A 21,976-nucleotide genomic window follows, 5' to 3' on the forward strand; every position below is an offset into this window, starting at 1 on the left:
GTTGAGGTTGACTTCAATTTCCTGGTGGGTTTACATTTATTTCACACCATTTCCATATTTGGAAGCTGTGTTGAAAGATTGGTATATTTTTTCTGCTTTAAACAAGTCTTTATTAAATATAAATGCATGTCATATTTTTTTATATTTTCTTATTTGTAAAAAACATAAAATGGCTACTTTGTTTTGGTCTTTCACAACTAAAATTCAATAAAGTGTGCATTGAAGCTTGTCAAAACATAAAAAAGTTTAAGGGGTATGAAAATGTTTGCAAAACACAGGGTTCTTTACAGTACATACTAATATGTTTTTTCATAGAAGAATTTGACATAAAAACAGAGAACAAATGCACTTTTAAATTTTTATTCTCCTCTTTAGAAACAATAGCTTTGTCACTGTCAAAAATAACAAGCATAAATCCTCCAGCTCTAAGCTAAGTTTGGAACCTCTCCACAAACAGCGGAGGTCTCACGTCAGAGTCTCTCAATCCTTTCTTACGCACACATGCACACGCGCCACTGTCACCCAGCAAAAGGCATCCACGCGAGGATTATGGCGGCACTATGGAGATATTATATCACAGCAACACCATGGCAATGCTGCCTACAGCGGAAACAAACATTAAAGCCAGGGCAGTACCACGGTGGAGCAAGTTTTCATCTATTGCTTCCCTACGGATGGTGTGTGGAAATTTCACATTTCAGCTTATCAATATGATAGGAAGACCCTGAAGAGCTATGATGGCACAGAGAGCGCTGCAGAGAGTTTACAGTACAGGCTGTAAGTGTGTTTGAAATGCAGATACACGGGCACAACCATGCACACACGCTAAGTTTCAAACATGCTTCCCAGAAGCAGTGAAATGGTCTCATGTCTTAGACATTGTATAACACAAATGAGAAGAAAAAAAACAACTATAATACCATATACAGAGATAAAAGAACACCTTTGAATAAGATTAACACTGAAAGTGGGGACCGAAAAAGGAAATCATCTGTGAAATTGTACATAAAATATTAAAAACACATTTATGGACCCAGTGATTGCGTCCCCTTCAATGTGGTTCAGGACTCTTTGTGTGGACCTTCTACATGAAACAAGTGGACTTTTCACAACATGGTGTTGACATGTATCCATATTTTGTTTCATTTTTTTTTAAGGAGTTCTGATAGTTTTATGTAATTACTTTTATACTTTTATAAGTGCAAATGGAGCAATGATTTGGCATATCATCAAGCTAAAGCTGGAGAAACATCATATTCCCATGTTATTTGTAAAGAGTTCGCTGGTATAAAGTCAAGTTACAGGTGAGCGAGACCTGTTTTTACAGCTTAATTTAAAAACAAATCTAAGATTGATAGAATAAGCAGGCCTTGTGATGTTTTCGCAAATATTGAGAAATGTAATAGTAATAAATAATAATAGTTATTTTAATAATATATGAGCTTCAATTAACAGTTGATTTGAAAATAAATTTACATGATATGTAAATTGTAGATAAGTACAACAGGGATTAGAGTGTTATCTCATCATCTCTCATTGTTTTGTTTGTTCAAGATGTTAAAAATAAATGCTAAGTATTTGGTAGAACAAACCAAAGCAATAAAAAGGGAATTCGCTTTCTATCTACAAGACATCATCCATTTAATAATGCACTTAGCTACAAGTACTTGCAAATTAAATTGCTATTCTGATGATTGAACACATTCAGAACTGGAAATAATCTTGAAATTGTGACTGAAAAGCAATATCATAATTTATATTATAAATTAAAATATTATGTTAAAAAATACATGAAAATGACAATAAAAACACTTTTCTTCTATGTGCCCACTCAGTATGATGTACAGTCCAAGTCAGAAGTTTACATCTACTCATTATGGATATGAACATCATTTTAATTTGGGGGTTTTAATGATGAGCAACCCATTTTTTTTTACATGTATATCTGCCATTATTCTGGCTGGAGAGTTGATCACTCCTCTTGACATAACTGGCAAAGTTTGTTTAAAGTGATCTGCTTTGTGGCATGGCCTCTGTTTTTTTATAGTTTACAAGCAAAATTGGTTTGAATGTTGACAAAAAAAAAAAACATAATAGCAACCATCAAGGTTCAAGCTTAATCTTAACCGGAAGATGTTCCACATCTGCATTGAACTATTTGACCAAAATGAAAAAAAGATTGCTTTGAGGAGCTACAGTGAGGCTTTAAACCAGAGAATAATGAACTGTTGAAGATAGTGCATGAACTAGGCTTAAAAGCAATTACATTACCAATTCTGACCTGATAATTTGGACCTTGTGTTTATTACAGAAAATGTAAAATTTTTGTGAACTAGTGTATGTAGTTATTCCTTTCAAAAATCACTGATGGTTTTTGTTTTATAATCAATTTACTCTGAAAACCCATATTGGATGGGTCTTATAAATCTCTAAAAGCCCCAAATTAATGATTCCATATCTGACCAGAACTGTAACTTAGCACCAAGAAAAGATCGCCTGGTTGATTAAACTGGTTTTCAGGATGAAGAATTATGTTTGAAATTCAGTTCTTCGCCTCAGGACTCTGCTCGCCTGGGAGGAATGAGGAGCGGATTCTCTGGGCTTCATTAACACACAAATGACCAAACGCTTTGTTGTACCATTCTGGAGATCTTCCCCTGAAACGATGATAGCAAATTAACAAGTTATAAATTTCAAATCTTGCTAAAGACATGACTGTAAATGGAAGATGAAGCCCTTCCACACCTGAGATCAACTCTGGAGATGTGTGTGAGCCTGGTCTTCCCCGTCCCACAGGACTCAAGGAGGTATTGTGACTCCAACACAACGCCCCTCACAGCTCCAACACGCGGGCTGTCATCATGCTCGACGGACACGCACACCAGCGCACAGGATTCTTTACAGAGGTCTGTACGCCACGATCTGAATGGTGTAAAAAAATGATGAGGTTAGAGCTTCATTATAGAAACTGCGAACAAATTAAATCTATCTATTGAGATACTCTTAACTACCACTTCTTTGTAGTACTAGTTTAATGTTTTTAAAGAGATAGTATTGTGTATTTTCCAGGAACATAGTGCCATTTTATAACACAATCAAGTTACTATGTTACCTTCAGTTGTTATAAAAATGCTATATATATCAAACTTGACTTTGAAGAAATTTTGACTTCACAATTTGATGCCATGTTATTGGTTTCTATCTCTTTAAGAAGCTTCTTCTCTCTCCGACACTTCGGCTTCAGTAGATCATCACAACAATGCCGTTAACAACCATACAATCATGTATTTATGTCAATGTTAATGTTAACTAGTTCATATAATAAACAGGCGTGCAGCTCCATCAGGGGTTTGCTCATTGCTGCTGCCACTAGTCTTGTGGAGCTGAGAGAGGGAGGCACAGAAAAGGGGTGCTCTGTGAGGCAAAGGTTCGGCAGGAGACTGCAGCTCTAAGAAGAAGAGCTTTGGGAAAATAAGCTAAACATTTGGGCACCTCTACATTTTCTGCCACAGGAAATTCGAGAACCTTTTTCAAATAGGTTCTTGAATTTCCTGTGCTTTGAAAGAATCAAAGCAACACTCCAGGTATGTTATTGATGAGGGAATAACATGACATAAAGCTAAAAAAATGTCAATTTTACGTAATATCCCTTTAAAAACATAATCATGACACTCATTTCTTATTCATGTAAAAAATAGGCAGAATTAGTCTCTGAACATTTAACTCTGCTATCTGACCTTAGTGGATTAATAAAAGTGCAGTCTTTCTATTTTATATAATTACTTTTAACTGATTAAAAACATGCTTGTTTTGATATGTAGAACATCTTTAAACTGTTACTAGGACTCATTCTATGTGACAATTTTTGAGAAAATATGATTCACTCAGTCAGATTCAGATTCACACACACAAACACACACCCACGCCCACACACACACACACGCGTGTTTCCGCACATGTGTCACATTGTGCAGTTATTAATCATACCTTAGTACCACATAGTCATAGCAGGGTTGAGGCGCCATATTGCAGCAGGTGTAATGATACACATCTGTTTGTTTGTCCAGCGTTTCCAGAACCTTCTCCTGCTGGAGCTCTGTCTGCCACAGGAGGCGCTCCTTTAGGAGCCGCTGCAGGACCTCAGAGGGAGACGCCGACACCTCAAGACAAACTCGCCACCTCCTCAGAGGATTCCCGTCTCCAACCTTACACACAAATATTGAAAATGTCAAAAAGTATTGAAAAGAAAGTGTCTTCAGGTTCCTGATTTCTATTTCTAAAATTTTGCGTTTCAGTGTTTCTGCTTTGGCAGTGTTGACCACATGAGGAGATTAATAACTGTAGACTCTTTTTAAAGATCCTACTAATCCCTGCCACCTTATCTTTGTTATTCTCGAATCCTCGTCTCCAAAATCCCTTCATATTGGAACAGAGTGACCTCCCACCTTTTTAAATGCCAGCTCCGTGTTGTCAGAAGACAAGCGGGACACCCAGCCTTTACTCTTGTCCTTGGCCTCTTTCAGCAGGTTCTGAATCAGCCCTTCTATGTGTGCATTGTAGGACGCTTCCTCATCCTCTTCTTCCACTTCCTCATCCACATCTTCCTCCTCCTGGACCTTGCAAAGCTCCTCCAGCGGGGGCACCATCAGCGCAGCCTCCATGTAGGAGTTGCGGGACTGGGTCACCATTTCCTCTGGGATCTGAGCAACAACCGGAAAAGGTGTGTCATAAAAAACCAATCAGCTCAGGAAGGACAGAACAGAATTTGAAGAAAAGCAGTGAAAAGAGGTGAAGATGATAGAAGATATTTGCAGAATTTGGACTACATTTCCTTTCTGCTCTCCCTCTAAAATGAAAGGGAAGTGATTTCAAATACTTAATAGATTTGATCCTCAAAGAGAAATGTGTAGGTTGAAATAAAGACACATATGGTACACATGCTGTGTTTTGAACATTTACGATTTTATCTTAATGTGAGCTTGTTAGTGTTCTTTGGAACGGGTTGGTTTTATTCTGAAACATGTATTATTTCTACCTTTAAACAAAACTAAAGTGACTGGAATGGATTGTGTGAATTTTAAATGTTTTTAAACTAAAATTTAACTAAACCACTGGCAAAATAGCTTTCTTTTATTTCAGAAACCATTGAAAAGTTTAAGAACATTTTTACCTTAATGTTCAAACTAAAATTATGACTTACTTAACCAAGTATTTCTCTGTTTTTTCTCTCTTTTTTAATCACTTAGTGTTGTGCCAAAATTGAGATGGAAATTTAATTAGTTAATTAAACTGAGTGTTTGCATAGCCTAAAAAGAGCATGAAGTCATATTCTTTTTTTTTACCCCTCCAGTGGGTCTTTTGTGGGCTCTAGTGTCCCTCATATGAAAGTAGGCTGACAGGAAAGGGGGGAAGACATGCGGCAAATGTCACCAGGTCCGGGAATCGAACCCGCGACGGCCACGTCAAGGAATCAAGGCCTCCAAACGTGGGTCAAGGTAACATTTAAGGAGGTATTAAACAGACTTTTTTATAAAGTCCACATTTCTGTAATAGAAATATTTATTAGTAATTTTAATCTTAAATGTGTTTTCATTTGCTGTAAATGGAAAATCAATCAAATTAACAGAAACTAAGACTTAAATGTGTCAATGTGATGTGTTTCACTTAGTGAATTGAGTTACTGAAATACACGAACTTTTCAATAGTATTCATGTTTATTCAATATCAGTGAATTTTTAATTTGATCCATTTAATTCCTTATCACATACTATTCTGCACACACTCAAAACTCTGCTCTTACACTAAGACCTCTCTTGAGTGCCCACACTTACAAGAATATTCCTGCGCTCAGATTTAATGCATGTTGCATAAAATCCTGTTTAAATCTTTCACATCACCATTAGCATGAGAATTTTGCATTAACATCACTGCCTTTTATGGGGCATTTCTGTTGTGTTCAAAGGAGTTCACTTCAGAGCGATCCCAGCACTGAAAGAACTGACTGAGAGAGTTGAGGAAGAGGAACTGCAAGTCAGCTCAAATCTGATGACATAAAGTTTTGAGGGGGAAAAGAGCATGTCAGCAAGAAAGACATCTTTTTGTGTGAGTAGTTTTTTTGTGAGTGAATATAAGAAACTTGATCTTAACATGAAAGAGAATGCTTTTAGATTACAATGTTTTCTGGCTGTGAATCAAATGGCTAATCTTAAATTGTACAGATTGGTGTTGCGAGTAAGAAATTGTGATCACCCCTTCTTTTAACATATCTGTCAGGAATAGTGAATAAGAGCTATAGAAAAAAATCTTCTCCCTTAAAGTATGCATTCTGTTCAGATTAAAATAGTTTATTATTTTTACTTGTAAAATGATATTTAATCTTAAAATGCACTGTAATCAGTTCTATTTTCTCCTGATAGCAAAAAGCCTTGAGTCTCTGATGACATAATGTGACAAACAATCTTAATAAGTACAGTTAGCTCATCGCCTTAAATGCAATGAATTAATTTCAATTCATTAACTGAAATATCAGTCCATCCATTCAAATAAATATCTGCTGAGTTTGATCCAGACCTGGAAGAGATGTTGGCACTCTGTGATCATGTGTGCCAGGCCCTGTGTGGCAGCAAGGTTCTCACTCAGGTCTTTCTGATCGGGACGGCCTGTAGCGTACTTCTTCTGGATTGACCTAAAGAAGGCAAGAACCACAGAAAGAATGCGGGGTCACCACCAGGTTTCGTGTTTTCTATTAGTACTCATGGGAGTTTACGCATACCTTGGTGACAGCGTCTCGTTCTTCAGGATACTCAGGTGGAACAGAGATGGGCCCAGACAAACAGCGAGGTTCATTGGAGTCATCTGGTTCTCCTCCACCAAGGAGGTGACGTCCCGCAAGAAGTAGAGCAGAGTCTGCAGAACCTCCCTGTTCTCATCTGGCATCAGCAATATGGCTGCCCTGACGGCCTGCAACCGCTGTTCTTTAGGAACATCTAATAGAGAAAGAAAATGGGAATAGTACTACACATAAATTCCTTATAATAGCAGGAAGCAGTAATCTCCATTTGGGTACATATTATGTTTGATATTGTCCCAACAATGATTTATTAAGGAGATTACAATGGCTAAGTGAAATTTGTCCCTGTATACTCTCATATGTATATCTTAGATAATCAGAAAGTTACAAATTACTAACTAAAAGATCAGAGATAGTTTGAGCAATGAGAAAATGTCAACTACTAGTCAGCTATATGTCCATCAACTGGGAAGAGACAAGAACTGGTTGGTCTCAAGTCAAACCCTGAAAACATGATAGTGGCCTTCATTGAACAGTAATTTGTTAGAAAAGAGGAAGAGGAGAGAAAGGGAAAACATGAAGCAAATGGCCCAAAACCAGGAATCGAACCCATGACAACGGCATCAAGGACAACATCCTGTCTAAATGTCCCATTCATTTGAAATTAATAACAGTCAATGTATGTTGCAAAATTTGGAAAAATCTTGTAATTTCTTCATTTTCTGTTTAAATCAAAACAGTAACTTTTGCCAGTGAACTTGCAGCTAATCTGTCTTGTTTCAAAAATCTAATAAACGTTGGTTATAATAGGACTGGGAAAGTCAGATCTCAAAGAAAATCACAACTGGCCAGGAAATTGCCCTGATCAGCAGCTCTTTAACATAAAACAATGCTTCTGTGATTAGTTTAGTTTTAGTGGGGTCACTAAGTGCAGCACTAGGTATTTTGATAAAAGCAAATTTTTTAACATAGAATGGGGTTTTTCCTCTTGAATGGATTCACACTGAAGTCTGTGTTGTTCCATTTTTGTGGAAAAATATTTCTGCAAAGAAAGATGACTATTTTAAGGCTTTCTATGCATCTTTACAAGAGGCGCCAAAGAAACGGACAATTATTTTATTGGCTGGTGTACTTAGAGAAAAGAGTTTATTAAAGAGAGATCTACTTCCACTTTTACTTACACTGGTAAATGTGCAGGAAAGTTTCCCCCAGTTTGCTTGTAAGCAGAGGTTCGGGTAAGTCCCTGAAGAACTGTTTGACCATGTCAGCCACATCATATGCAGATTGGTCGTTGTAGTTTACACAGTCAGGGGACAACTCGCACTGCTGCCTCAAAGCCTGAATCCGGGACTTTACACCAGACTTGCGGAACAATCCAACCTGGAATGGAGACAGTGGGAGAGAGTCTGGAAGGATCAGGGAGGGAATAGTGCCTTGTGTCTGACAGCTTAGGCATGGAGAGAATGAAATGCACACAAGCAGTCCAGTAAAAGCTGTTTACTAACCTGGTCCAGACAGTAAGTCCTGAGGTGGCTGAGGGCCTGTTGTAAACACAAAGGAAGTGGGAACCCACAGCGCTGGACATGAACAATCAGAGGAACGCCAAACACACTCTTCTCTTTGTAGTCTGGCACCTTCATACGCTTCATAAACTTAGGCACGGACCTGCCAGCGACACATAAACAATTAGGGAAGTGTGTGGAAGAAAAGAGACGTCTATGATTTCATTATCAGCCTAAGCATGTACACACTGGTCAACAGGATTTCCCTGTAGGGCACAATAAAAGTGAACAGGTCTGGCTGTTTACTGCAGAGGGATGCGTTTGTGGGTCGTGGGGAATGGTGGCTGAGTTTTGTAAGCTCAGCCCTTGACAAACACTTGCACATGGAGAAACCCATTGATGTTAGGCTATGTTTTCAATTTTAAGACATACATGAAGGTGTTAATTGTCCATATGGTCCAGCAGCTAGAGGCTACAGCAGGGTTGAAAAATATCTAATAAAGCTCTTGTGAAGACTATAAAAAGAAGGAAGAATCCCTTGAACTTCTTTTCCTTATGTTATGTTGAAACCACACATTTCTATGCATTCTTGTTGGCATTTTAGTTTGTATAACAACAACAAGCAGAGCATAATTATGAAGTGAAAAGAGAAGGATGCATGGTTTTAAAAATGCTTTACAAATAAAAAAATTGCTAAATTGTGGCCTCCATTTGCATTCAGTCTTATCTCAATGCATCCCTTACTTATGTCATTTCTAATGTGACAAAAATGTAAAAACATTTACTATATTATTCATTTTATAGTTGGGAGAAAAGATTGTAAAGCAGTTAGATGAATAGCATCATACTTAGGTTCATTTGTACAATACGGTGTATTCCCTATTTTCCGTAATTACCTGGAATTAAACTATCTCATTATAATCTACAATATTACACACAAATTATGTTAGTTAGTTGTATTTGTACATACCATGTCCAGCCATGTTTGTTAGACATGGAGTATTTCTCCATGATGGCGGTGAGGCGAAGCAGAGAAAACTTCTGCAGCAGGCTCAGCTGGCCCGCCGACTGGCTGCTGATCTGCAGTGAAGATGCTGGCTGGTTGAGATGATCAGACGTTCTGAAACTTGGCCATCGGAGACTAAGAAGGATCGAAAGATAAAAGATAACGAGAGTCAGGCAATACAATTCACTCTTGGATCTTGTTACATTGATATGTTGATTAACCAAATAAATACAACAGCTGTGCTGGTTTTAAAATGCTCAGTCATGTCTTTGGTGGATATCCATTTGGGATCAACCCTATAAATGAATATTCATTTCACCAATTTGGTTTGGATCTGTTGCTCTGGATGGGATCATTTGTTTTCACTTACAACTGAAAGTCTGATTATTATAACAAGACTGTGAATGGCATTATGGGGTTATTAACACACATTTACTCAACTGCAGACTCAGAATATTTTGCCAGTGTCTTTTTTGCTGTGGTGACAGAAGATTTTCCTAATACTGGAACACAACATGATCTATGGTAACCTTTGTCTTCTAAAGTGCAACTCAATCAAAAAAACATTTTAGGCATCATTCTGCCAGTAAAGAAAAATGCAAGTACAGTAAGTGCTAATTTTGGTTATTCTACATTTATAAATAAACAGCCATTAAAACTGCAATGTGTTCTTGCAAATGTCGCTACATGCTCATCCAGGAGGAGTGAATGCTGCAAGTCAGTGACTCGATGGAATCTGCTGGTTTTCTTAGATTGAAAACTTTTTAAACTAATTACAATTACAAACTCAGCTTAATGCTGAGTCCGTAATAACTAATAATTCTAGTTATTAATTCTTATAACTAGAATTAATAAGAATGTGTGTGACTGAATTGAAATAACTTTTTTGTAAAGTGCCTCAAGACATTTGGTGGGAAATGGTACTATGCAAATAAACTTAATTTATATGATCTTGCTATTTTTTAAGTTTGTAACAATCATGAGTCATAAGGAATGACAGTATGCTACTTTTGTTTATAGATTTTATTCCTAGATGAACTCACTGAGGGAATTCAACTATTAGACTTATTTACACCATTGCTTGTTGTGCTTATTTTTTTTTAAAAAATTACAAAAAAAGATTTTGTTCAGTCTTATCTAACCAGCGCTCATAGTCCTAGTCACATCTGGTGCTCTTCAGGGTTCTGTCCTCAGGCCCATTTTTTCATAATCTAACCCCTTCGGATTGGACACATAGTCCAAAATGACATTTTCATTGCACCCATAAAACTCTTTAGTTTACTCTACTGTTCCTAATGACCATATGTTTACCATGCGAGCCAGAGTTTTCAATAAATCCACCCCTTAACTCTGTAATTCCCTTGCATGTGACATTTTTATACTCTCCAGAATTATGTGATTGTTTTTGTGATTTGTGGCACCAGATTAGAAATAATTGCAAAGATTTTTTGCAATTTTTTTCATCATTAAAGCCCTTCTAAAATATACATATAGAAGAAAAAATAAAAGAAAATAATTTTTAAAAGCAGATAGATATGTAAACAATTTTATTATTTAAAGAACTTAAATAGCTTAATTTTTGTCACTCGCCATATTGATAGACTATAACTTGACATCAAGTAAGGCTGAGGCAGACATGTAGTAGAAGTCAGAAATACTGCCACCTGCAGGAGAAGGTTTGCAGTCACTAAGAACCAATGTTTTTCACAATTTTTACAGAAAATTAGCAATAAAATTACAATTATGCACTAGCATAAAGAAATCTGTTAATTTTAGATAAATATCTGCAATCTCGGAATCGTAAAAAACTGGAGGGATGTTCAAGCTATTCTTACTGCTCTCAAAATCTTTGTTCCTTTTTTGATTATTAAGTTTTGTTTGGCAGCTATTATTGTTTTTTGTGGCACTTTCATTTAGATTATTTTAATTTTGTAAGATGAGAGGTACCTATAAATAAAATGTATTCTTTCAGAAATCAGTTGGAAATCCTTTGAAATTCCCTAAATAATACTAGAATTACAACATTACGCCATTTTTACATGGATATTTTAAGAACTTTGTACAAGAGTGATCATTGTATTTGAAATATACAAAAATAAGATCCTTTAACAACCTAAGAAATAACTTTTACCAATAATTAACTTCAATAATTGAAGTTATGCGGATGATCATGTAGAGCAGGGGTGTCCAAACTTTTTGCAAAGAGGGCCAGATTTGATAAAGTCAAGATGCCTGGGGGCCAATAGTTTGTTCGGACATTTTTTAACTACAAAAGTTTCATGCAAATACACACTGTTATAAAATAATTTTCATTGTCACAATTATCTTTATTTTTCAAATGACAAAATAACCAAATATAAGCCACTCAGGCAACTCTAAAAACAGAAATTCTGCTTTTCTTTCATATCTGGAGAGTCAGATAACATTGAACACACTGTATAAAATACCTTAAATTTACATGAGTTTAAAAATATCTTTGCCTCAAGAACATTTTAAACAGGAGTTATAAGTAATGCAAAGTTATTATTAAATTTTAAAACAAGTGAATTTTGCTCGTCATTTACAATATCTTTCAGAAAGTAATAATTTGTATCACATCTACAGGTTCATAACCAAATCTTACTCAAGAGTTTAATAAAAATAAGTGCCATAAATCCAGGTGCATAAATGTTCTTTGGCTTTTCACTGCTGATAGTGACAGACGTTACCGTTCAAAATACTCAGTTTCATGTCCTCAACTCTCAGAGCCACACTGTTACTGCCAGGCAAACATTTTTCTCAAATTCTTGCTTCTTCTCAGGGCAAAATGTTCTCCACCATTTTCATAACACAGTTTTGATAAATGTACCTTCAGTAGAAGGTTTGCCATGTTTAGCTATTAACATTAACTTCGTAGCTTTGGTGGTATTTTCTTTTGACCCAGGCCCAAAGAAATCGCTGTTGTGATGCCAGGGCAGCTTGGAGTTGCTTCAGTTTTTCAGCACGGTCACTTCCTGTTAGCTTGTTGTATGTGTTAGCATGTTTAGTCTGGTAGTGTCTCTATACGTTAAAATCCTTAAACAAGGCAACCGTCTCATTACAAATTAGACAAGCACAATTGGCTTGATTTTCAGAAAAGAAGTATTATAATTCCCATCTCTCTTGAAAGCGGCGGCCCTCACTGTAAACTTGTTTTCTTTGCAGTGGCCATGGCAGAAATGAGTGGAGAGCGGTTCGCTGCACGGAGGCAGAGACTGATAGTATTAAAGTGGTGCTGCCACCATTTGGTGAAAGGAGGAATTACAGTTTCAAGTTTTATGATTTATTTATTCTGTTTGACAGTGGAGCCATAAATAATACATTATAAGACCGAAGCTGCGGGCCGTATGAAATCTGACCGCGGGCCGTGATTGGCCCCCGGGCCGGACTTTGGACATGCCTGATGTAGAGCGTCGGCAAGATGTCAGTAGATGCTGTGGTGAGTCCACAGTTCTTATAACCAATAAAAGTTCAAGCCAAACTATAAAAACAAGACCCAAGATGCAAGTTGTTTTTCAACTATAATTACACTGTATCTAATAAATGTGTGTGCAGCTGCTTACCGAGGTCTTGTGAGTGAGGCCCCAACTCCAGAGTCCCGCCTCTCCCGACTGGTCCCTGTTGAATCGGTGTCATTTAAGGAGACCCCGTCTCTCTCACCTTCGCTGGGGGTGGTCCTGCCCTCCCGTGCCTCTTCCCCATCCACTGCTTCCTCCTCGGGCAAAACACTGCGGCTCCAGTGGTCCACAATCTGCTGCAAGCCACTGACGTGCTGGATGATGTCGTCTAAGTGAGGAAACAGGTTGTCCTCCTTCTCAAAGTCTAGAAGGTCCCCTGTGCTGGCATAAAGGTGGGAGCCCGGCACGTTGTCGTAAACACTCACCCTGCTGCCTCTCGGAGCTCCAGGGCAGACAGGTTTAGATAAAGGTTCACCCAGGCCATTTTCATTTGGAGAAGTTTGGCTATGTGACTGGGGATTATTGTTCCTGTCACTGGGGGAAGGTGCCAGACTTTCAATGGACAGAGCTTTGGGAAAAGTGCCTGGCTTGTGGTCTTTGGGGATGTGAATGAGGAGGTTTTCATATGAGCGAAATTGGTTTCTGCCAAACTGGCTCTGACCTTCAGGCCTCTTACCCTGAGAAGGCAACTCCATATCCTCCAGGTACATGCTGCTTCTCTTGCTGGCAGTGCGCGGTTTTGTACATGCAGGCTCCTGAACGCTCGGCGCCACAGTCTCTTTGCTCGGACTCACATTTAGCGTGATCTGGTCTTTAGATGTTTTGCTGTCAGAAACAGGGGGCTCATCGCCATCTGTTTGATGGTTGTGTTTTGGGCTGTTTTCTAATTGGCTGATGGGAGTACACTGAAGCACCTGAAGTGCATGAGGCTCCTCCCCCTGTAACACCGGCTCACTGATGACCAGCTGCGGCCTCCGATTTGAGCTTTTCTTCATTGTCGATGGCCCCCAGGTACGCATCAGCTCCATTTTGCGCAGAAACTCTTTGGCTTTACTCTTTCCTCCTTGCCCATGGCGGCTGCTTTTAATGGGAAGGGAGTTGTAATGAGGAAGTTCCCTCGGTGGTTGATAGGAAGCAGACAGGGACGCCATGGATATCGAGTCAGGCATGGCGGAGGCTGAGTCCTCACTGTGGAGTGAGGAGATCTCAGTGATTTCCTGCTCACTCAGGTCAGTCAGTACGCTCTCACTGCTCACTGTGCTGCGCAGACCCTCGCCTAGAGCCGTCGGGCTGCTCTCATTAGTGTTGTCCAATAGAAAGTCTTGCAGACGTGACCAGCGGCGGCTGCTCCACTCAAATGTCCACCTCTTACTGATAGCCAAATGATCATCTTCATCAGAATCATCACTCTAAAGAAAGACAGAGTAATAAATAAAAACATACACCCAAACTAATACCAAGTGTTCTTTAATGTAACATATTAGGATGTTACTACCAGTAAGAAAATGTATCAGTTTAAAAGATTATAAAAACAATCCATCACCATCCGAATTTCTTAAATAGTAATTTTACTTTTTTTTTTTGTAACTGAGAACAAGAAAAGCAGCATAAGATTTTTTTGGAAGTGGACCAAACCCACTTCTTCCCTACTGTGGTGAAGAAATGAAAATTGAACTGCAAAGTCATCTCCTTACACAGATTACAACAGAAGTGAGCACAAACATTGACTTTAAATACAAAGAATACAAAATCTCAATTTCTCTCCTAATTTAAAAGAAAATGCTATGTCAAAAGTCTTTTTTGGCAAAAGTGACCTGGAACAAAGACCTGGGGTTATGAGTCGTGTTCTAGAGTTATAACAAAAATAAAAAACAATCTTTTCCTCATTTGTAAAAAGTTAACACACTACAAAAACATTTTTCTTTGCTAAATAGATGAAGCTCAGTCAGATTGGATAGACTCTGTGAACAGTACTGTTGTTATGTCTTGCCATAGATTCTGAATTGAATTTGGGTTTGGCCTTTGACTGGGCCATTCTTATACACATACATTATATTTTGAATCTCCTCTCCAGATTCCAGATGTTTTTGAGTCCATGTTCTTTACAGGTTTATCTTGCGTTTACCTCAATTGATCTTACTTTCAGTTCTGACTGGTTTTCCTGTCCATGCTGAAGAAAAATATCCCCACCCTTATGGTAGAGCTGCCACCATTATGCTTTACTGTTGAGCACATTCATCAAAATGTTCGATTTTGGCCTCCTTTCATCAGACCACACCACATTTAAATTCTTACTTGTGAAGAATTACATAAACTATGCATCATTTTTTTTCCCATTTCACAATTATGTGCAACTTTGCGCTGGACAATTACATAAAATTCAAATTAAGTATATTCAATGTTTTGTAGAATAACAATACATGAAAAAGCTTAAATGATACAAATAAATTGCAAGAAACTATCTAAAATATGTAAACCCCTAAAATGTATCTACCTTGACTGTTATTAGAACAGCTTAGCACAGCTGCATTTTAGTCTGCATGATTCATTAAATAACGCAGATGTTTCTGTCAGCATGTCTTTATCACAGCGACTGGTGAAGAAGAATAAAAGGAACTGAAAAAACTAAAAGAGAGGGAATATGAAAGTATTCTTAAGGATCAGCAGCTGACTAAGAATCAGAGGAAACACACTTGCTGCTATAATCAGCCACAATGGAAGCACCCCTAATCAGATCTGCAGTGGTTGTCTCCTTCTAAAAGGATGCTTTTGCAATCGAGCCCCAAAACGTGGCGCATACTTGATCAGAAATTAGGATACAAGGAGTCCTGGTGACAGCTCTGACAGGATGAAGATTAACCACTCCAAGTTGCAATCAAGAGGGAGCATTTTTTCCTCTCTCTTGCTCATCATAAGTTACCCTTTACTTAAAAAAAAACAGGTCAAACCTTTTCTACAAAAAATCTGTTAAATGTTCAGACAAAAAAGGATAAACTCTTGAGAGGGTTAATAAGCAAAATCATTTAATATATTAGGATATTATTGTAAAGTTTATTTCAATAACTAAATCTATAGAATGTTTACACAGATGGATGCTTTCAAGTCTGTTAGTTATGATGGTTTTCAGACAATTAATAAAAACATTTTAATACAGAAATTTGGGCTTTGTGAAAAGTATGTTTAATGCCTCTTTTTCAAAACTTACTTTAAATCTGACAAATGAGAATCATCTGAACTCTGAATGAGTGTTATACTGCAAAGTTTTGCTTACCTTCTTCTTGGGGTGACTTACATCGAGTTTCATGGTTGCACACTTGTTCAGAGTATTGAGGCGTCTGCAACAAACACACAAAGACAGAGTCACTAATGCACAACCTGTTGTTGCTGTATGATGGTGCCCTCATGCACTGTAATAACACTCACTTTCACTCTATGATATTGCTTTTTACTTCCACTTTCCTATTTTCCCCCAGAGTCTGATCAGTCACTGGCAGACAAGACTTTTCATTTTTCTCTTTAATCTTTTCTGACAGCACACAGAATCTCTCATTCCACTGTCTAACAATGTCTCCAACAGATGTTTTACTCTGACTCTTCTCCCCCTAAAACTATGACTAAAGCTGATTTTTACCTTTGCGGAGAGCGTCTCAATTATTTGTGACATGCATTCATATTTGCTGAATTTACTTACAGTACTACAACCATAAACTTTAATTCATCTTCAGGAGAATTTAAGTTATGGGCAACACACAATAATGCATGGCATTAAATGGATTTTAAAAAATGTGAAAAGTGTGGTGCATGTATATTCAGCTTTCTTTACTCTAATACCCCTAAGTTAAATGTAGTGTGATTATCTGTTTTGAGCAGTAAATAGAGTCCATCTGTGTGCAATATAATGTCAGTATAAAGGCCACTATTCTGTGAAGGCCTCAGAGGTTTGCTGCAATACATCAGAAAACAAACAGCATAAGATCAAGGAACACTGTAGACAGGTCAGGGGTAGGATTAAGAGAAGTACAAAGGAGTATTTGGATAAAATATTATTAATAATAGTTGTGTCATAGTTGAGAACGCAACTATGACACAATAACCCCACTAGTCTACATGAACGTCAGCAACTCAGTGACTAGAAATATATATTTAAGGTTTAGGCCTATATGCTGTAGGATTTAGAGTCCATCCAAATTGCCAAATGTATTGCTGATACATGGATTCTGACAGTTCAATACATTGTGCAGGTCCACAGCAAACCTACCATGACAAGATTGTCCACATAAACTGAAGAGATGGGCAATGAAATGACTAATCAGAGAAGCAGCCTAAATGGTAAATGGTTTGTATTTGCATAGCCTTTTACCAAGTCCAGAGGACTCCGAAGCACTTGACGTTACATTCAACATTCACAGTTCAAAAAAATATAAACAAAAAAAATAGCGGATAACAAACACTGTACATCACAGTGAAAACACTGTCCCTTTAAGCTGTGAGTTGAATTACTCTGGCAAAGCTTGACCTTTCAGCAATACAATGACACTAAGTATGCAGCCAGTGTCAGAATTACTTAGTCAAAATATGCACCTAAAATCAAATCAGAATTTGTGGCAAGACTTGAAAATTGAGGTTCACAAACAGTCCATCTAGTCTGCCTCTTTTAGGTTTAGGGTAGCTAAAAACAACTACATGTCAAATATTTCACATTTTTAATTGTAAAACAAGCTGAAAACCATGTATTATTTTCTTTCCACTTTGTGCCACTTTGTGTTTATCTATCATAAAATCCCAACAAAACCCATTTAAGTACTATTCTGTAATCCAAACAGGATTAAAGGGTGAACTTGTACAAGTTACTGCAGCTCAAGAGAGATGAAGAGGCAGCAGTGCAAAAATAAGTTACCATTTTGTAAATATGCAGGAGAACTTTTTAAGAAATAGGGTAATGTGACTGGCAAGACCAGAAGATTCAGAAAATGGTTAAAATCTATTTACAGCAGAACTCTGGGATTCCCTCTCTCAGTTCCCTATTACCATCACCCAAACACACCTCTCTGGATTTTACCCCCTGAGGGGTCACTTCTCTTTGAATGGGAGATCAGAGCATGGCAGACAGAAGGGGAGGTGGCCAGATCAAAGCCTGGAAGTCCCAGAGGGAGACGTGGATGGGGACTTCATTAAGGGTAAGGGTCAGGCAACTAATGAGTCCACAAGGAAAAGTCAGCACACCAGACAAGATGACCAGAGAAGGAATTTACAGAGAGAAATCCTCCTTACCGACACAGAGGTTCGACTAGATCTCGGTCCAAAAAGTCATGGTCCCTTTTCACTGCGGAAATATTGATTGGAAACTGGGAATCTGGGAAATAAGAGACAGAGACAGCAACAAAGAGAAGAGGGGAAAAGACTTGTTAGATAATGACTGACACATGACAGGACATAGCAGCGTTCTCTATGGAGCTTGTGAAGTCTGCCACAGCTGCCGTCTCCACAGTTAGCACTTGTCATCCGCGTCTGAAGTGTCATAAAACTTAAACGTAACACAATGCCAAACTGATTCAAGTTGTTTATTGAGGGGACTTATCTGTGGCATCAATAACCTGACTTTCTAGAAAACTCTGAACCTTTCTCAGAGAACCAGCGTGTCTTTCTAAAGAAGGATTGTTTTGTTTTAAAATCTTCTTCTTTAACTATTGAAGCCAGTTTGTGTTTGTGCTTCAACCCCATAAGACCAAATGATCAGCACATGAGCAAACGCCTGCAGATTTGCTAGACAAGGCACAGAGACACAAGAAGGAACAATGAAAAGAAAAGAAATTCAAACAGCATAAAAGTAAGACATGGCAGGTTTAGTTAGAGCGCGTTGTGGGGGGAGGGCTTCGAAAGGAAATGGTTGGTGATCTTAAGAACGGGGGAGAAATGAGGGAGAAAGAGGAACTATGAGAGTCCCAGCAGTGATAACAAGGCCTTTCCCATGACCCCTCCCTCTAGAGGAACCGAAGCCTTGAAATAGAATGCATCGGCACAGAAGACAGGGATGTAAAGTTTGAAGGAAGGCAGGAAGAGAGAAAGAGTCACAGATGATGGAAAAATAAGACAGAAAGAGAAAATAACTGAGGAAGTAGGAAAAGTCAAAGAAGATAACTAGAGAATGAAGTCTGTGTGTTAAATACAGCAGCTGGATTGTGTTACCTTCATAGAGTTGGGCATACTGTGGAAACCCCGCTGCTCGAAGCCAATCACAAGCCTCCTTTGCCTCAATCTCTATAAGACACAAAAATCATTGGAAAGATAAATCATACATAGTCACAATGAGATTTTTTTGTTTCAGATTTTGTCACACTGATACCACAATCCTACCTTAATTTTATAGAGATTTTAAGTGATACACTAAGAAATTTTTATGTCAGGAAATGGACACATGGTCTAAGACTTTTTTTAATAAAATGAAAAGTGTTGTGTGCACCGAATTTAATCCCCCTGAGTTGATACACAGGGAAGCTGAAAACACCTTTTGCTTCCATTGCAGTTGCAGGTCTTTTTGGTTTTGCCTCTACCAGCTTTTTACATCCAGAGAGAACTATTTTTGTTGATTCTACTAACTCAAGATCAGATAGATTGGATGGAAACTTTCTATGAATATCAGCCTTCCCACCAATTCTGACCATCTTTGATTGAAGAAAACCACACTATCGCCACCATGCTTCACAGTGTGGCTGGTCTGTTCACACGGATTCACAGTGTTAGAATTCACACAGCGTTTTACAAATTAGTCAAAAGGCAATTGAGTAAATTTTTTTATCTATTCTGACCAGAACACCATTTTGGTACACTAGAGAAAAAATTACCTGTGTAGAAACACTGTTTACTAATTGTGTGACTTCTAAGGGCAGCTGGTTGGAGAACATGTGAAAAAGTTCAAGGGATGTGAATGCTTTTACAAGACACTTTATGACTAAACAGACATAAATCAAGTCAAAGACATTGCACTGTACTTATGTGTGATATCCCTCTTGGAAGTGATGCTTTTACTTAAGGAAAGAACATTTCTGAGATGCATTTTTCCTTTGGGAAATTAATGGAATGATGAGACTGGGAAAACTGGAAATCTGCCAGTAAAGAGACAAGCATTTTCTTAAGTGTGCTGGTAGCACAATTTCACTTTATCAATGTAACCCATCCGTATTTGGTTTAGCTGTTTTCGGATAAATGAACCAGGCATAACACATTGCACCAAAGCAGGCATAGGGCGCCTAGCAAGCATGAAACATTTTTACAGGCTTTTGTTTTACTGCTTTTTCCGCTGGCATATGTATCACACACGCTGCTTAACTGGCAGCAGAGAAATCTGGGTGTGTTTATATATGTTTTCTTTATGAGCAGACACTTATTAAAGCCGCTTCTTGTGCTGACAAAGAAAACCAAAAGAAGCTTGTGCCAAGAATCAAATACATTTCCAACAGCAGGTATAGCTTGTAAGAATGCTTCAGCACCTTAATGCATGGGATTGGAAAGAATATGAATGTCAGTGAGTACCAGTACAGACTGCAGAGTCTGTCTCAGGACAAATATGCGCAGAAAACAAAGCTTGTATTTATCCAAACAAAGTTGACTACTAAAAATAACTTGTTTCTCCATCAAGTTCCCACTCATTCATTCTCACTTTTCTCACTCACTAGAGTTTGGAGGTGTTGGCAAGGTTCAGCGGGGCAATAAAAAGGCTCCGTCCCTCACCATCAGAGATGGGAACGGTCAGAGGAAATGACACTGTCGCCACAATCTAGCAATTACATTCCTCTTCCAACATTCTTTGAATAACTCTTCTCTCTAAATCACATACGAAGTAAAAGTGGGGGCAAAATATTGCAGCTTATTGTAGCTTTCTGAAATTAGGAAAAAATCAAATATCCGATGAGGCACAACTCTATTTTCCAATCAAGACTTACTGGAAGCCCTCATTGTGAGGGCAATGACAAGCTCCTATGTTTCCTTTGTTCCAGCTGAAGTTTCATCTCCATCCGAGGGAACATCTATCTGCTGTGTTGTGCAGCTTTCCATCAAACAGCGGCGACAGTTCAGTGTTTTCTTCCTCCTTGGCTCTCCAACCCATATGTTTACGGCTCTGCCTCCGTTTCTTCAGCCTGCTCCATGCACGTTTTCCCTTCCCTCTAATTTTCTACTCAACCTCCTCTCTCAAACTTTCATCTCTGTTGGACGGCACATACAATATCTCTCTATTTATACGCTTCTCTGACCTCTTCCTTCTTCTTTTCACTTACGTTTCAGAAATAATTCCTGCAAGTCATCTAGCTCTTGTTTCCTTCCCTTTCATTCACATAGCGAGAACTCCTTTTTAACCTTTACTTTCACGATCAAACTACATTTTTCCTTCTTGTGGTACCTCTCATCTCTTCTCCCTAACATCTTTCTGTAAAACAAAAACACTCCCTCGCACACTTTCTTTCATCCATCGACAGGAACATCCCAATCCCCTCTCTCCCACTCAAGCTCCTCGAAGAAAGTCCACATCTTCTTTGCATCCATGCAGGAAATGACTCATTTCAGCTGACGTTCACATAGGCTGCACCCCTCGAGGTTGCACACCATCAGTTACTGGATGCTAACTTCACATGTCAGCCAAGCCCACCAGCATACTGGACAACAAGGAGACTTTGACCTTGGTTTCTTTGTGATGCTTCACCCACACAATGGGAGCGAGAATCCATTCAGACACATCCAGCAGACTGGACTCACTGGCGTGTAAATCTAAATCAGCACAGATGTTGCCCTCAGTGAGTCAGAGAATGCAAAAACAGGGATAAGGCAGTCGGATGGCTGGGGTGGAGGGCCGAGATGAACGGATCTTGTGATAAAACTGCAGGGACGACGACATACCACACCAGTTGTTTATTTACTCACTGTCAGATTGGTTGACTTTTTAAAAAGTTAAAGTCAGGTTAAAAATCGCAAATCTACACTGAGAGGGAAAACAAGGACAGATGGCAGGAAATCCTCAACCTTTTACCACAGAATTTTAAAAAGATTCAAAAACTCAAACTCGTGGCACCAAATCCTTGAAATGGGTTACAGATGTGTGAGCAATTTTTGCTCAAGTTTGTTTTTTTGTAACCCACAAAAAAATTCAAAAACAATCTTTTTTTGAAGTTTTACATTTATGACTTGTCACAAGTGGGCTAAACAAAGTCAG

The 21,976-nt window shown here is 38.3% G+C and overlaps 1 protein-coding gene across 4 annotated transcripts in view; it reads right to left on the minus strand.

The window, feature by feature from the left end:
* Positions 1–344: 344 nt before the first annotated feature.
* stard13 (StAR related lipid transfer domain containing 13) overlaps positions 345–21,976 on the minus strand; it is a 56,628-nt gene continuing 34,996 nt past the window's right edge. For 3 of the 4 annotated variants that reach the window (XM_023342502.1, XM_023342504.1, XM_023342503.1), the window contains 13 exons: positions 18,961–19,032; positions 18,046–18,127; positions 16,046–16,109; positions 12,880–14,183; positions 9,263–9,433; positions 8,296–8,455; positions 7,972–8,170; positions 6,773–6,986; positions 6,571–6,685; positions 4,446–4,700; positions 3,988–4,205; positions 2,746–2,922; positions 345–2,657 (listed from right to left, as the gene is read on the minus strand). In XM_023342502.1, coding sequence (XP_023198270.1) covers positions 2,543–2,657; positions 2,746–2,922; positions 3,988–4,205; positions 4,446–4,700; positions 6,571–6,685; positions 6,773–6,986; positions 7,972–8,170; positions 8,296–8,455; positions 9,263–9,433; positions 12,880–14,183; positions 16,046–16,109; positions 18,046–18,127; positions 18,961–19,032 — 3,146 coding nt within the window. In that variant the 3' untranslated portion in view covers positions 345–2,542. Of the gene's footprint in view, positions 2,658–2,745; positions 2,923–3,987; positions 4,206–4,445; positions 4,701–6,570; positions 6,686–6,772; positions 6,987–7,971; positions 8,171–8,295; positions 8,456–9,262; positions 9,434–12,879; positions 14,184–16,045; positions 16,110–18,045; positions 18,128–18,960; positions 19,033–20,714; positions 21,275–21,976 lie in introns of those variants that run through there. The other variant, XM_023342505.1, reaches the window with a different exon arrangement.

This window comes from Xiphophorus maculatus, chromosome 11 (genome assembly GCF_002775205.1).
Source record: "Xiphophorus maculatus strain JP 163 A chromosome 11, X_maculatus-5.0-male, whole genome shotgun sequence".
Taxonomy (NCBI): Eukaryota; Metazoa; Chordata; class Actinopteri; order Cyprinodontiformes; family Poeciliidae; genus Xiphophorus; species Xiphophorus maculatus.